At 50.2% G+C, this 16109-nt stretch overlaps 4 protein-coding genes across 4 annotated transcripts; all 4 read right to left on the reverse strand.

Moving 5' to 3' along the window:
* Positions 1-2345: 2345 nt before the first annotated feature.
* P153DRAFT_430732 (uncharacterized protein) lies at positions 2346-3207 on the reverse strand. Its single transcript, XM_033672853.1, has 3 exons — positions 3022-3207; positions 2606-2966; positions 2346-2555 (listed from the first exon to the last, which is right to left on the reverse strand). The coding sequence occupies exons 1-3, from the start codon at positions 3151-3153 to the stop codon at positions 2428-2430; spliced, it is 621 nt and encodes a 206-aa protein (XP_033524944.1). The 5' UTR covers positions 3154-3207; the 3' UTR covers positions 2346-2427.
* A 977-nt stretch (positions 3208-4184) lies between these two features.
* Positions 4185-6595, reverse strand: P153DRAFT_366132 (ATP-utilizing phosphoenolpyruvate carboxykinase). Its single transcript, XM_033667979.1, has 4 exons — positions 6496-6595; positions 6349-6424; positions 6094-6294; positions 4185-5903 (listed from the first exon to the last, which is right to left on the reverse strand). The coding sequence occupies exons 1-4, from the start codon at positions 6537-6539 to the stop codon at positions 4545-4547; spliced, it is 1680 nt and encodes a 559-aa protein (XP_033524945.1). The 5' UTR covers positions 6540-6595; the 3' UTR covers positions 4185-4544.
* A 1270-nt stretch (positions 6596-7865) lies between these two features.
* Positions 7866-13461, reverse strand: P153DRAFT_366133 (uncharacterized protein). Its single transcript, XM_033667980.1, has 8 exons — positions 13386-13461; positions 11430-13313; positions 10789-11301; positions 10170-10742; positions 8897-10119; positions 8676-8849; positions 8282-8627; positions 7866-8233 (listed from the first exon to the last, which is right to left on the reverse strand). Exons 2-8 carry the CDS (start codon positions 13283-13285, stop codon positions 8083-8085), a joined length of 4836 nt encoding a protein of 1611 aa, XP_033524946.1. The 5' UTR covers positions 13286-13313; positions 13386-13461; the 3' UTR covers positions 7866-8082.
* A 555-nt stretch (positions 13462-14016) lies between these two features.
* P153DRAFT_338472 (jumonji domain-containing 5) lies at positions 14017-15951 on the reverse strand (the record flags this gene model as incomplete). The annotated part of the gene is made up of 2 exons (XM_033665787.1): positions 14017-15635; positions 15681-15951. 2 exons carry the CDS (start codon positions 15949-15951, stop codon positions 14503-14505), a joined length of 1404 nt encoding a protein of 467 aa, XP_033524947.1. The 3' UTR covers positions 14017-14502.
* Between the last annotated feature and the right edge of the window lie 158 nt (positions 15952-16109).

The raw sequence follows: 16109 nt of genomic DNA on the forward strand, positions 1-16109 counted from the left end.
TAGACATCCCCGGATCGAAGGGCAAGTATTCCGAGCATGAGCTTGACCGCACATACAACGTTGTGTGAGTATTGCATAGACAAACTTTGCATGTAGTCGCCAGGTTGTTGCAACACTTCGCTGAAACTCGATTCCAGCTTTTTTTTAGAGTATCCTGAAGGCCACACACTTTGTGTGGTAGCGCAACAAAACTACAGGAACATATTCGACGAACAAGGTACCCCAGACGTATACCAGCAAGCATAAAGGCACACAAGTTTTCAACAAACGTTGCATGTATTTGTCCAGCTGTTACACGACTGCACAGCGACATAATTTCAGCTCACTGTTTCTTTACACAGCGACAATACCGATCTTGACGCGAGGACATAGTTTGTACAGAAGCGAAACAAATCGACGGTAATAAACATAACTAATAAGGCGCGCTAGACGTATACTAGCATGAATCGAGGCACACAAGTACTCTACAAATATTGTATGTAGTTGTCCAGCTGCTGCACGGGTTTGCTTTTCCCCCCTGCACCATAAGAGTATCTTGGAGTAAGGACAGGAGATCACATGGTTCTTACGGAAGCAAGACAAAATCGCTGGAACCAGTAAGGCACGCTGGGCGTACACCGGCATAAATTAAGGCACACAAGTCCTCCACAAACCTTGTATGTAGTTGTCCAGTTGTCACAAGGCTTCACTGCAGTTGGATTCCAGCTCTTGTACTCGACCGAGAGACAACATACTTCTCGAGGCTTGAGGAGCGAAAAAGTGAGAAGACACTACATGAATCATTGCCAGTTCAAATACAACGAACAATCGGAGTACTTCAGTTCACCATAAACCATCGTCACCATGCTGCCAAAACTTGACTGACGTTCGCCAGCTTTGCCATAATCCTTACCAAGAAAGAAATACCACACTTCCCTCCTCCGTTCATCGAAACAAACAGCCAAATGACTGGGCGAAAAGGTGTTCTCAAGTACGATACAATCGTGCATGGGCTTGGTTCTCTTCTCAAGGCTCTCACCTTCAAGTATGAGCACTTTGATGTCAAGCCCTTCTGGACTATGAGAATTCAAGGCGCAATGACCGGACTCGAGGAGGAAGGACTTCTCTCGCGAGCGATAGTAGTGGACAAGGAACCAGCTGGCGCAGTTGTGGTGCGTCGTTTGGTCAAAGCCGCATATCGCAACGCAGTGTTGAACGGGTACTGGTTCGTGGGACGTCACCCTGAACGACACTGCCGCAATCCTCCTACTCGCCTGCCTCGGTGTCAGATGTGGAGATATCCTGGGTGAGATGAAGGATACCAGGGTCGACCTTCAGGGGCTGAGATAATCCGACGTGACTATATAACCCCCAGGTCGTCAACGCCGATTCAAAGACCACTGTAGTCTTCTGGCATTGTGGATCTAGATGACTCAATGGCCTCTAGTCTTCCACATTGGACTGGTTTACTATGGTCATAGTTCACAGAAGACTGATATGACTGCGGGCTGGATGGCTACATTCATCTGAAGATCTGATATCAAGACGAAAATTCGGGGCAAGCCTGCTGAGAGTAGGGAAAGTGGTGTGACTTGTGGAGACTACAAGACTAATAGATAGTTCGAAGTAACAAGAAAACAGGAAGTCTGGATCAATTCATAACTACATGGATCTCTTGTCAGCGTAGGCAAACTACCTTGTGGCCTTCACGATTCCCTACATATCCCTCCACTTACCCGCCCGATATCCATCCCTACCCCACAGAACGAAGTAAGAGGAGAAACTGTTACGTGAACCTTGGAGTGGGAGCCACGTCAAGGGGTTTGTCCTGAGCGTGGCGTATATATCCTCTCCAGCGGAGCTGACTAGTTCAGCAGACCTATACATATACATGACCAGTATCTTATGCGCCATACAACCGTATCTCCCCCCAACAGAAATTTATATCTATAATGGCAAACGTAAGGCATGCTTAGAGTCCACGCGCAGTGCGGGCCACTTCTACATCGTCGCCCACCTCCAGTGCTTTGAGTGTTGCCATGCGGTCTGCAAGTCCTTTCGGGACGTCGTCATTGGCCTGTTGTTGCGTATTAAGCGCCTCAACTGTTTGTATGTAGTTATCAAGCTGCAGCGAAAGTTTATAATAGCTTCACAACTACATCGAGAATTTGTGCCACATTGGTATGTCTTTATTGCTCTCCGTTTTCGACACTCTATCAAATAGATCAGGGATAGAGTTGAGATTTCGCAAGTAAAATCAAAGAGACGAGCCAGGAGATGTTGTGCTGGCACATGTAATTCACCCGTCCGCCGCACTTCTTCACCTTACTCAACTCCCCTAGATACAAAGAAAGCAACGCACTCTCAACCGATCAATCGATCGAGTCTGTCAGAATCCCAAATCCATACCCGACATCCGCCCGTGTTCCCCGATTTCCACCGCGCGTTCTACTCTTCTGTCTTGTCCTTGCGGGCTTCCTGTGGGGTGAGAAGGGAATGTGTCGAGGCGTTTGGAGGGAAGTGTACTTGGTAGGGAGGATCAGTGCCGTGCTGTCTCATCACCATAGGCTGTTGTGCTACACGGAGGCTTAGCTTTATCACTCGGTTGCACAAAAGCGAAGCATACTTGAAGTAGTCCTTGACACACCTGACATAACCAGACCATGCTGCTCAGTAGCAGGCGACGGCAGCAAAGTAGCAGCTTCCTTGAGAGCTAGTTCGTCGGCCTTCGATGCTGTCTTTCCAGCTTCAGGCGGCGAAGCTTCCAGAGGTGCACTCGCCGGAAGTGCCCTTGCTTTCGCGTCTTCCAGGAGCTCAAGCGCTAGCTCGAGCTGTATGGTAGGGAATGCCTCTGGACGTAGCAACTTGCGAACCTCAACGTCGAGCAGCGCCACAGCTGTCTCAGCATACTGTACAGCGAGTGGCCCGTACTTTAGAGAAAGCATCATGTAGCACCGAGCTCGAATAAGTGCTGGGAGATTTGCTTTCTAGGTACAGATTAGCTGAGATAATATGATGTGGGTAACATGATCAGTTGTATACCGTGAGGAGCTGCGCAGCAAGCCTGAAGCAGCCTCTACCGTCGTGGTTGGCGTACATCTTCATCATGGCATCGTGCAGGGCAATGTACGTGCGCTCTTCCATGTCTAGTCCCGAGTTCGGATCGTCTTCCATGACGATAAGCAATTTGCCAGACAGCTTGTATTTGTGATTGTGATAGTGCACTGCTTCTAATGGTTGTAGCAGTTGAAAGTGAGGGACAGAAGTGCGGGGAGAAGTTAACAGAGCTTCCGCGTTTACCATGTCTGTGCGTGTGACGCGTGCCTTGGCGTAATGTACAGTGAATGATATCGACGCGCTAATCTATTTTCCATTTCTTCTAAATGATTGGGTCTGACCGTTATCTTGATGCACGCGATTACCGAAATGGTAATTTTTCAAAGGCCACAACCCGAGCTTACCAGAATGGCGGACGATACGACTAGTCGCAGTAAGCGCAAGTGAAAGACGATCGATTACAATGAAGAAGCCCTTAGTGCTGCGGTACCATCCGCGAAAAAGCACACAACCGACAAGGCTCAAGGCAGGAACACTAAGAAGTACGACACATCGAACGACAAGCTAAGATCGGAAGCAGCTGCGTTCGTACCAGAAGAAGAAGTCTCAGAAGCTGACACACCACAAGATGAAGATCTCATTTGCAGTTTCACCCAGTGTTTGGACGCGACGCTGCCAATCTGTCTTACACTGAGAGAGTAGCGATGCAATATACGTTCGAGTCGGCTATCTACACAAATCGTAATCTAAGCTTCGTACAGAAGATCAAGACCGCGTTCGAAATTCCTTCTTCTAATGATCGCTCTTGTGCCTGATGATCATCGTCAACGACACTGCTGTCCTCATCGCCATCGTCAAAGAAGTTGTCTGCTCCTTAGTCAAGTGTGAAAGCAGAAAGTAAGCTGTATGCTTCGTAACTTCGAAACGCACAACAATGAGCTTACAAAAGGGCATGCTAGGCGTATACTATTAGAAATCAACGTACACAACCTATACGCTAAGATTCATTGTAGTTGTCCAACTTGGTTCCGGCTTTCACACAAGATAAAGGGCCTGCCTTCCGGGAATTAGACGTCTCATAGAACACAACAGAACTACGGGAGTAAACTCTGGAAAAAATGCAGACTAGACTTATACATGTATAAATCGTGATATGAAGATGTAGCTTGAAATCTCTATGTAGTTGTCAAGCTGTTACAAAATTTCAATGCACCTCAGCAACAGAGATAAAGCGAAATCTTTTCAATTCTGTCTACTATCCGTCATCCCTCACCCCACCCCTCCCTGTAACTACTCATGTAACGTTCCTAATGAAGCATTTTGAAACTCCCTAGTCGAACCAAGAAAAAGCAAGTCCCAGTGATATACGAACGCGCACGAAGAAAAGCAGCACTGACGTCGACTATCTATCGACCGCGCGGAAAAAAAGATACAAGAAATCGATTATCCAGTCTGTTAAAAAATGTTAAAAAGCACCATTCAACATCGAATCAACGTCGAATCAACGTCTAGTGTTTGGGACAGCAGCATACATGGGGGCCGGCCTTGAGAACCGCAGGCGTAGACTGGTCCTCGTATTTCTTAAAGTTCTCCATGAACAGCGTGCCGAGCTTCTCGACCTCGGTCTTGAAGTTGGCAGTTCCAGTCCAAGCCTTGGCCGGGTTGAGCAGTTCGTCGGGGACGTTGGGGCACGACTTGGGGATGGACAGGTTGAACGTCTCGTAGACCTCGTACTCGACGTTGGCGAGCTCGCCCGAGTGGATGGCGTCGAGGATGGCGCGTGTGTACTTTAGGGGGCATCGCTTGCCATTATTAAGCGCGCCCGCGCCGACCCAGCCAGTGTTAAGGAGCCAGGCGTTGGTGTTGTGTTGTTGAATCTTCTCCGCGAGCATCTTGGCGTAGCGCATGGGGTGGAGGGCGAGGAAGGGCTGGGCGAAGCACGACGAGAAGGTGGCCTGGGGCTCAGTGACACCCTGCTCAGTACCGGCCATCTTGGAGGTGTATCCAGAGATGAAGTGGTACATGGTTTGCTCGGGGTTGAGTTTCGAGATGGGTGGCAGAACACCGCGGGCGTCGCAGGTGAGAAGGATGATGTTCTTGGGGTGAGAGCTGGAGATGCAGGGGATCTTGGTGTTCTCAATGAACTCGATTGGATATGCGCAGCGGGTATTCTCGGTCAGAGTGTCATCATCATAGTCAACCTGGCGTGTGGCGGGGTCGAAGACGACGTTCTCCAGGATCGAACCAAAGCGAATGGCGTTGAAAATATCAGGCTCCTTCTGAGCAGACAGACCAATAGTTTTGGCGTAGCAACCACCCTCGATGTTGAAGACACCGGTGTCGCTCCAGCAGTGCTCGTCGTCACCGATGAGCGCACGCTTGGGGTCAGCTGACAACGTGGTCTTGCCGGTACCCGACAAACCAAAGAAGACGGTGACATCTCCGTCCTTGCCCTCGTTCGCCGACGAGTGGAGAGTGAGGACGTTGTGCTTGACGGGCATCTCGTAGAAAAGAACCGTAAAGACCCCCTTTTTCATTTCACCTGCGTATTCAGTACCAAGGATAACCATCTCCTTCTCGGCGAAGTTGATAGCGACCGACGTTGCCGAAGTCATACCGGAAGTGAACCTGTTAGCTGGGAAACCGCCTCCGTTGTAGATGACATAGTCGGGGTGGAAGTGCTCAAGCTCCTCTCGCGATGGGCGGATCAACATGTTGCGCATGAAGAGGGCATGGTACGCGCGGGCGCATACAACGCGGACACGAATCCTGTAACGCTCATCCCATCCGGCGAACCCATCGACGACGTAGATGCGCTTGCGGGTGTTGAGGTAGTCGATGGCACGCTCGCGGTTGATACGCCAGACCTTTGGAAGTCGTTAGCTCACGTGCTCGATAACCACAATAGGAAATTTGCGGGGGAGCGGGGTCTAGCAGGGATCTGGGGAACGCCACCCTCGGATGCGTCTGGCTAGCTGGTGTGCATGACGTCTGCAGCAAATTTCACAAGCCAACGCGTTGCAGATTCAAGGGTAAACGAAAATGGAAAAGGCTTACATCGGGAGCCATCGGCTTGTTCACAGGACCCCACCAGACATCGTCCTTGGAGGACTCCTCCTCAACGATACGCTTATCCGAGGGCGAACGGCCGGTCTTAGCACCCGAGTATGCTGATAGTGCGCCGGAAGCTGTGATGGCGGAACCGGTCTCGTACACGAGGGCATCCTCGTAGAGTGTAGCAACTGAGGGGTTGGCGACCTGGGAGAGGGGTCAGTTTGAAAGCTCCAGCTAGTGGAAGTTGAATGAACTTACAATAGCAACACGGTCATAGTCGATGTGTGCCTTGTCGTGAAGCTCCTCCTCAATCTCAGTGTGTTCCACAACCGGCCTGAAAGATGCATGTTAGTTGTTGTGCTCAGATTCATGACCAAATGATCAAGAGGCGACGAGGTCACATACTTGATACCGGAAGGGTGGAGATTTGTCTTATTGACGCTCGGCATTGTGAATGTTTATGGGGATAGATGGATGATAGAGAGTATGAAGGGATGGTAATATGTTACTGCTTGGACACCTGATGACGGACAAAGTCTTGGGCCAAAGGAGCTGTGTTTGATACTTCAAGTACGGGGTCTCCAGCTTCTTTAATAGCGCTCATACTTCCATCCTGACGACCGTCACTGACGCTCAATCTGTATGTGGACCGGACTCCATCTAGCGCCCTCGCCGCTGATTGGGTGATACGCGTCTACTTGTTGTACGGGTGCCGTTCGGCCTACAGGTGACGAAAATAAAGCGGAAAAGAGCACGAGGGCTGGGTGTGCCCGGAACAAGCGACCGGCAAGTACGCAAGTACCTCCATCTCAAGACTGTTATGCATGTGATTTTTGATGTTATGCTTGTCAAGGTGTCGATGAAGTCAAGTTGCATAGAGATTACACGCCGTGTTGTGTCACCTCTACGCCGTCTTCTCAGCAGCAAAAGCCCGCGTGACAGCATCCGAGAAGTCTGCTTGACAATGAAAGTTTCGGTATTGGCTGCCTTGGGCAAGGTGCTTGGACGGCCCCAGGCGATCACTCTACCCCACAGTCAAGGCAAGCCTTGCGTCACACATGGTTCGGAAACGGGAGCAAGCCACACGTCTTCATTACCTCTTCACCGATCATGCCTAAGATCATTACATATTATGAGGCGAGCTGGCCATCCTCTTGAGATTTTTCGTCGTGCAGAACTTTGCAGTCATACCTCAAGGCAATCGTCGGCTTTGCACGTCCCACACCTTCATGGCTGACTTACGGGGCGCGCATCAATGTCGGGCTGCATCACGATAGTCGGTAGGGCCACAAAAAAGAGGCTGTGCACCTAGAAAGAGTTCCGATTCCAGCTCGTGGACCAACACCCCTGCATGCGATGATAAACCGAAACCTCGATTTAGTGCGATGCACGAATCAGTGCCTCTGGGTATCCGGATGGATGGTAGTCTCAAACCACACTGCTTAGCCGAAAAATAAACTTGAGGCATTTCAGGCCCTCTCATGCTTTATGGCTCACGATGGAGCGGATGTGCTTCCGATGTTGACAGATTGCCGTCTGTGTGTGTTACATCTTTATCTGCGAACCTCTGGATATATTAATCGCTCAGCTGTCCGCACAAGATTGGCAGCTGTCATGCACCGTACCTATCACTTAACGTGGCACGACCAGATGCACAGCCGTTTCGTTCCTGCTTGTGTCAAAGCAAGGAGAGCCCTGGATGAACACGCCAATATGTTTATCCATGGAAGTATGCCACGGCAGTTGCAGAGAGGGAAAAGACAGTAAACATTATCATTAAAGTATATATAAGTCGACGACTGCAAAAGTTTAGCACCCGATCTTCAAATCGGAGTCCAGATGGTTCTGGATGGTATTTCGCGGGGAAGATCCATGATGCGGGAATGTAACATAGCTAGACCCCACTGGGGATAGAGCTCTGGAAAAACACGCTAATGTCCGCGGCCGCGAGTTTTCCCGAGTTCAGGAACCGACACTACACTGTTCCGACCTCTACGCAGCGTTCTCACCATTCTGCCTCTTCTTCGCCTCCTTCTTCTGTTTACGTGCGGCGGGGCTGAAGAATGCCTTAATCTTACGCGCACCACCAAGATAGAGCCAAGTACAGGCAAACACGACTGCGAAATTGAAGAAGACGTACATCCTGCAGACGTTAGCAGTGCACAATCAGATCTGGACTCGCGTGACTTACCACATGAGGCCGAAGTCCCGCCATATGTTTTTGGGGAAGACGTTAAAGGACGCTGCAAAGGCATCGCCTGTTGAGTACTGGCAGAACCCACAGTTCCCGTCTGGCTGCGTCTGCACATACCCGCCTGCCTGCTGCGAGACTTGACCGGCATATGTCTGACAGTCTTGACCCGGTGGGGGAGGGAAGATTGCAAGCTCCTTGGTCTCACACCTAATCTCTTGGCCATGGAGGAGTAACCCAAGGAATGCTTCGAGTAGATAATGGAACGGCGTCAACCAGTACATCCAACTCTGCCAGAACGTGGGAAGTCCAGCGTATGGCACTACGACACCACAGAAAGAAACAACTTCATGGAGTTAGCACAAGAGGCATGCGGCAAGGTAGGGGCACTTACTGAAAGTGAAGAATAGCGGTACCAATAGAGACGCAAGAAGCTCGTTCGGGCAAAAAGAGGCAATAGCTTGGCCAAAACCAAGATAGAACATTTCGAACAGCATCATAAACATCCATACACTGGCAGCCGTGTAAGTGTCACGAGGGAAGCCAGGCGGGAAGTACCAGCAGCACCCTGTTATTCATTAGCATATCATTTCACAAGTGAGTGGAAGAACTTACAGTAGATTGTTCCGGCAATGAGACGATAAGGTACCTCGCTGAGGATTGTACCCCATACCCACGCAGTCCACGAGTAAATCTTTGCGTTACCTTCTCTCGATTCATAGATGCCTCGCACAGAGATAAAGCGTGGCTGCAACTGCTGGATCAATGGAGGAGCGATGGTCAGTGTCATGAAAATAGAGAACAAACGCGATTGCATATCGACCTGAGAGTTTCCGAGATCCCAGAACGTGAAGCCGTTGAAAAGGCCGGTAGCTATGTGGAGCATGGTAATTCCCACCACGAAAGGCGGGTCACGCCAGATCGCAATGAAGCTTCGCTGCACGACGGCAAGCCACTGTTGGGGATAGGGCATCGCATACTCTCGGTCGTCACGCGCCTCGTCGTTCTTGGACGCGTCTCGTCGCTTGGAAATGATGTCCTGGATCTCCTTGCCGAGTTTTTCGTTCGCTGAAGACTTAGCCCAAGTTTCACCCCAATCGTCGCCTTTGTAGTCGGGATTGCCAGCACCTATAGCCTCTAGCATGTACTCCGCTGGATTCTCGTTTGGCGCGCACTTCTTTGCTCCGTTTTGTTCGAAATATTCCAACAAGTTCTTGCTGTCGTGTCCCAGTTCACCAAAGTAGACTGTGCGGCCACCAGACTTCAAGAGAAGGAGTTGGTCGAAGTGTTCAAAGAGGACAGCACTCGGTTGATGAATGGTACAGAGAATAGCCTGTCCAGCATCGGCGAGCTTTCGCAAAAACCGTACAATGTTGAAGGCAGCGCCAGAGTCGAGCCCACTGGTAGGCTCGTCAAGAAAGAGGAGAAGCTCAGGCTTGCTGGCCAGCTCAACACCGATCGTAAGACGTTTGCGCTGTTCTTGGTTTAGACCATTCCCACTCTCACCGATTGCAGCTCCGGCAATGTCCCTCATCTCGAGTAGGTCAATAATCTTCTCCACATAGTCGTACTTCTCCTTGATAGGGACTTCTTTCGGTTGTCGAAGGCGTGCTGAAAACCGGAGAGCTTCGCGCACTGTGGCTCTAGATTCATGAATATCCATCTGTTCTGCAAAACCAGTTGAGCGCTGGAAGGACGATGGAAGCGGCTTGCCATCGACGAGGAAGTCTCCTTGAACGACACCAAAATTGATCCGCTGTGCAAGGGCGTTGAGAAGTGTGGTTTTGCCGGCTCCGCTAGCACCCATGAGAGCAGTCAACTTGCCAGGTTTCACGTATCTAAAGTTGGAGTATTAGCCGTGTTCAACAACAAGTCGGAGACTACAAACCCTTGAACGTTTTGCAGCAACTTCCTCTCGCCCTTCTCGTATGGGATAGTCAGATTAATGTCCTGGAACGTGAAGATGGTCTCATTCTTCGCGATGCCTTCAACAGTTTTCTTGGAGTCGTCATTGTCGTCAGCCGAATGCTTCTCGTTCGTCGCAGCTGAGTCTGCCGACCCTGACTCCTCATCGTTAGGCAGCTTCTTGGCATCAAGTTCCTGTTCAACGGTTTTTGGCACTTGACCCCTCTTGTAGATGGTCACAGCTCCACCGCCCTTATTTGGCTTCTGGAATTCCATACCGGCAGCAGTCAATGCGACAAAGGCGAGAAACATTGCGCAGATGATTCCAAAGTTCCTCCAGAGATGCGAACGCTTATACCCGAAAGCAACATCGACATAGTTTGCCCCGCTAACGGTTAGTGAGCCAGGAGTACTACCTTGAATTGCGCAAGACTGGTATTGTTCTTGCCCGTTCGGAATAGGTGGAGCAATATACGGAGAAACACATTGTAGTTCCAAGTTATAGAACTCGTTTACGAGTAGCCCTTCGAATCCATACTGAATTGGATTGATCCATCTGGTATATTTAGTACTGGTCTAGAGAAGTTAATGGAGTCACTTACCTCAACCAAGAAAACCAAGGATGCATCTTGCTGGGAGGGATCAAATAACCAGTGTACACAACCAAGGCTTGGATGGCCAACCCGGTAATCCTAGTGGCGACATCGAGTGATCCCACAAGAGCACCAACAGCCCTAAAGAAGGCATACATGGTCATCGTGATGATCCATAGAAGCAGAAGTGATATGAAGAACTGCGAAGCTGTCCGTTGTAGGCCTGCCATGAAGTAGACAACAATGTCGAAGAGGAAGACTTGGACGAAAACAAGTGGGATATCGATGATGGTTTGCGCGATTGCGTAAGCAGATGGCCGGTAGAAGGAAAAGCTCTTGTGCTTCATTAAGACCGGGCGAGATACAAAGGCAGACGTCAACTCTGCCAAAGCAAGCAGAGCGTTGAAAAGCAGCATGAAGAAAATAACACCACCTCGCGGGAACGCTCCCGCAGCAGTCGCTGGCAGGTTGTAGAACAATGATCCTACGATAAGAGCCTGGAAAAGGATACCACCCCATTTTCTGTGGCAGTTAGCACGGGTTCTGGATACTATACCACTTCCAAGACGTTCAACAAGTGGTTGGACACGTCTTGATAGCAGGCACATACAAACACGGATTTAGATATATGGAAGAAAGGAGTGACTTACCCTATAAGGGATTGAGGGTCGCCAACCATGACCAGAAACTGGCGCTTAGTGCACGCCATAACTTGCTTGGGGAACGACAAGGTATAATTCTTCTTCTTCGTGGCTTTGGTTGCTGCCGCTCGACGGTCTTCGGCCTGACGCTGGGTCTCTTTCTCAAATTCTTCAACCTCCTCTAGATTCTCCCGGTGTTGTTGACTGTCGAGGAACGCCTTTCCAAATTGGGCGCCAGTCCTTGGAATGCGGTCTTCCCAGCCATCCTTGACATGTCGCTCATGGTCATCTGTCACCGATGTCAAGAAATCAGCGGTCGTCCAACGCTCAGGCTGTACAAATCCAAGACTCTTGAAGTACTCTGCAGCGCGTTCCGATGGACCATAGTAGCAGCATCGACCTTCGTGGATCAAGATCACTTTGTCGAACAAATCGTAGAGTGATTCACCGGCCTGATATAGCGCCACCAAGGTCGAAATGTGTGCCATGTTTGTAAGTGACCGTAAACTCTGTACGTATTCCAGAGCAGTACTGGAATCGAGCCCTTTCGTGGAGTTGTCCCAGGCCTGAACACTAGCCTTGGTTATCATCGCTTCGGCGATGGATACACGCTTTTTCTCACCGCCCGACACACCTCGAATGAGTTCGTTTCCCACCTTTGTGCCGAGAGTGTGCTCGATCCAGAAGAGTTTGGTGACGACGCGCAGAAATTCGTTGACGTAGTCTGCTCTCGACTCACCCTCCTTTCTTGAGTCTTTGCCTGGCGTTCTGGTCTTCAGGGCAAACTTCAGCGTGTCCTTGACCTTGAGAGTGGCGTAGTGTAAGTCTTCTTCAGGGTTGTACAGCACCTCGCTCCGGTATTTCTTGCCCATCTCCTCACTAGATGTTCCCCCATACTTCACAGTGCCTTCTATATCCTGGAAGCCAAATCTCTGGTTTCCAATGACCTTCAAGAACGTCGAGCAGCCAGCGCCGGGACGTCCCAACACCAGAAGCATTTCTCCTGGCTTGATGCATCCGGAGAAGTTGTCGATTAGCGTACGAACAGGCGGCTTGCCTGCTGTTTGGCGAGGACCTTTTGAGGTCAGATTCTTAATGAGCCTGATGGGATTCATGAAAATATCGCCGACTGAAGGCTGCAGCGCTGCTCCAACACCCATGCCCTTCACGGTCAGGTCTTTGAAGATCACACCTTGATGTCTTGTCTTCTCCTCCTCGGAGGCCTCTTGTCGAGTGTGCCCAAACATCCTTGACATGAGTCTGTTGATCTCATCTCGTTCATCGTCGTCGCTTGACACCGTTGCCGTGGTATCCCTACGGCTGAGTCCATTCGATTGACTGGTTCTTCGTCTGGAAAGCATGCGGAACAGATCGTCTTCAGTCATGGGTTTCGACTGACGTTGTTGCAGAGCAGGCCTGCTGTCAGCTTCTGTCGACTTTGTCGCAGCAAATCCCCTGGTGCCTTCATCTTCAGAGTCGGAAGAATCATCTTCCAAAATCACATGTTCCTCTACTGGCTCTCCGACCTCGTTGTCTCGAGGTTCCGCTAATGGAGTGGTGTTGGGCGATGGGACCACGGTGCTGGGACTTGACTCTACAAATGGACCTGCTCCATTTCTGTGGTCCGTATCTGTGAGTCGCCCTGCCGATTTCCCGTCTTCATGTGCGCCGTAAAAACTCTCACTGCTGGTGTGGAGAGCGTTGGCGATGAATGTTCGAGCTGCGGGTTCTTCGCGATGTGTGGCAAGAGCTTCATGCGGTATCTGCTGATGTGTTCCAATGTACGAGTGTTGTCGACTAGGCTCTGCAGGTGTTTCTATCCAACCCCCAGGAAGTTCCGATGCTGAGGGAGTGGGCCGTTCCATTGAAGCTATAGCGATGGCTCAACCCTCCCTACGTGGGTGGTTAGTACTAGTTTTTGGTTCGACAAGATGTCAAAACACAAGCGTCGCTGCAGGGACTAACCATATATCCAAAGACTATTTGTAAGCCCGTGTGATGTTCGCGTTGATGAATCACGTTGATGAGTCGCGATGATTGCAGGCAAGGTGAAGAACGTGAGAATGTCAACAACGCCACGATAAAGTGATCAGAGCGTCGATTTGTACGACTAAAAGCACGTTCGCCGCCATTTTGGACGCGTCGACGATAAGTTTCGCAATATCGAAGTCGTGATGTCATATCGCGATTGTCGGAACCTCGCTCTTGACAAGGACCGGGGCCGGGCGGGTAGAGATCTATGATCGGCACATCAAACCGATCATTACACATGCGCATGTAAGGCCAAAGGCGCCCGCGGAGCCCGGGGTCCGAAGCTCCTTACTGTGTAGAAATTCATGGGGTGCTGATAGGTGCACTATCTGGTACTTGATCCAGTATTTGGTTTCGTATGCACGGTAAGAGCGTACTCGTTGGCATGATGCAATGCTTTTCAGTGCAAGACAATGAAGTTAGCCCGCACTGTCATGTTTAGAGAAAAACGTTGTTATCACCGAGTCAGTTGGATCACTATGGCGTTAAGCAAGACGATAACGCCAAGTGTTGCTTGTCTCAACAACTCTTTGAAGAGCTTTTTCGTTCATTATTCGGCCAAGGACCGATAATTCTTTTCGTATCCGCCCTGTTCCGCCGTTGCTTTGATGGAGTTTCAGGTATTGTTCGACTTTGCCCACTCTTTGAACAACGTAGTTGTTTTAGGGAAGAACTCGTTAATGCTAAAACTTCCCAGGTCTGTCGCTATAGCCAACTTCAAGAGCCGCAGACAAAAGCTCCTGCAAGGCGATGATTAATTGGGGTGGAAAACGAATCAAACCTAACACTTACCAAGCTTAAAATTTGGCAAAATCATGCATCGCCCTGGAGGTTGGCAGTTTTAAGGGATATTGAAGGACGTGAAGCAAGCCATACTCGCAAGGCTCTCGGGATGTTTTTTTGATACGAACTATGCATCTGCCCAGACTTAGACTATCAAATATAAGCCCAGCCAAATCAGGCAACATAAAGATATCGAGGATGAAAATGACAGCAACGATACCACAAACCCCTCTAGAAGAAGTCGATAGACTCAAGAAGAAAACACGGATCAATTGAACCAGAAGCTGACACTAAAGCTCGGCGTCAAACTTCTGATATAATGCCACCACCCCACAGGGAGGTATAAACACTCTCCAGGCCCGAGAATACCCTCAATATACCTTGCATCCTTGAACTCAGGAAACTGTTCTTCGAAATCCCTCCTTCTTTCAACCAAATCATGCTCATCGCCATCCCCATGCACCCCCTCCGCACCACCACATCCTTCCCAACAAGACACTTCCTCATGGACAGCCATGCCCTCGTCCAAATCTACTTGGCTGGTATTACTCATGTCTACTCCACTCTCATCTATACTTCTGGGATAGAGTCTCCTCGTCTCTTCTGGCGCATACAACCTTACATACTTATACCCGACGACCTGCGCCAGAACATTATGATACGGATCTGTATGCAACGGGGAGATCGTGCCTGGGGGTCCAAACCATGCATTCAGAAGCGGTTCTTCTAACTTCGCCGTAGCCTTGACGTGCGGTAAAGAGGTCGGGATAGGCTCGCAATAGCAGTAATCTGGAATGCAAATATCGGCGCGTAAAGAGGGAATCTGAGCGAAGAGGTCGTGCTGCGCTAGGTAGCCTGTTGCTTCATTCTCCTTTTTGAGAGGGGTTTGTGTGCTTAATATGTAGTCCTGCATGAACGAGCTGAAGGTGACGATGCGCTGGCCCCAGCCTTCGGATGTGTAACTTTTCCCTATCTCTACAGGGATCAGGCGTCGCCCGCCGAGCGTCTGCTCAAGCAGATACTCCGAATTATTCCATGGTCGGTCGTCGAGTGCGGGCCAGTGCTCTATAGCACCTTCGATTATGATGGGAGTGTGTGTTTGTGGGTTGGAGAGCTTGGTTTGGAAAGATGCCAGGGACGGATTCGTTGCACGGGCAATGGGGTGGCGGACTGCTGGGCGAAGGTGCGGAAGCTGTGCAGATAAGGTCGACTGCATAGACGGTGAGAGTTTGCGTCGCTTCGCTGGTCGATCGGAGGACTCAAAGTCGGGTTGGAAGGTGACGAGTACGGCCTTGATGGCGGAAAACCACAGCTCCACCAACTCTTCTCTTTCCGGTGCACCCGTGAGGATGAGCGCCATGTCTAAAAGCTTGACCACTTCATCTATCCAGTCGCCCTCTCCTCTGTTCTCGTCACCACCTTCTCTTGTGTCCTCACCTGGTGCACCACGCCCCTTAGACTCCAGCTCTCCCACAACCCTCACCACCTTCCAGAGACTCGCATCCGTGTACAACCGTCTCCAACATGTTTTCACGTCCTTGTACGGCACGTCATGCAATTTCTGATACGCAAGCTTCAAGCAAAGCTCAGGATCATCGGGAAGCAGCAACAGAGCGGCGCGTCCGCATTCGCGGATTGGATCTGATTTTCTAGCTGTAGTAAGTTCTTGGCGGGTTAGTTGGGTGATTTCTTCCAGTGTTGGAGCTGCAGTGGTCATTGTTGCAGTGTGTGCTTTCTGGTGGATGGTGGTGAAGGGCTGTCGAAGGGAAGGGTTTGAAGATGCATGGCTTTGGCGCTATGATCCTTCCCGTCCTTCGCTTCTTCCCGCTTCAACAAGGGCATCAATCGAGAATAACTATCAAAAGCCGATGCATA

The sequence above is a fragment of the Dothidotthia symphoricarpi genome (assembly GCF_010015815.1).
Source record: "Dothidotthia symphoricarpi CBS 119687 unplaced genomic scaffold P153scaffold_8, whole genome shotgun sequence".
Classification (NCBI taxonomy): domain Eukaryota; kingdom Fungi; phylum Ascomycota; class Dothideomycetes; order Pleosporales; family Dothidotthiaceae; genus Dothidotthia; species Dothidotthia symphoricarpi.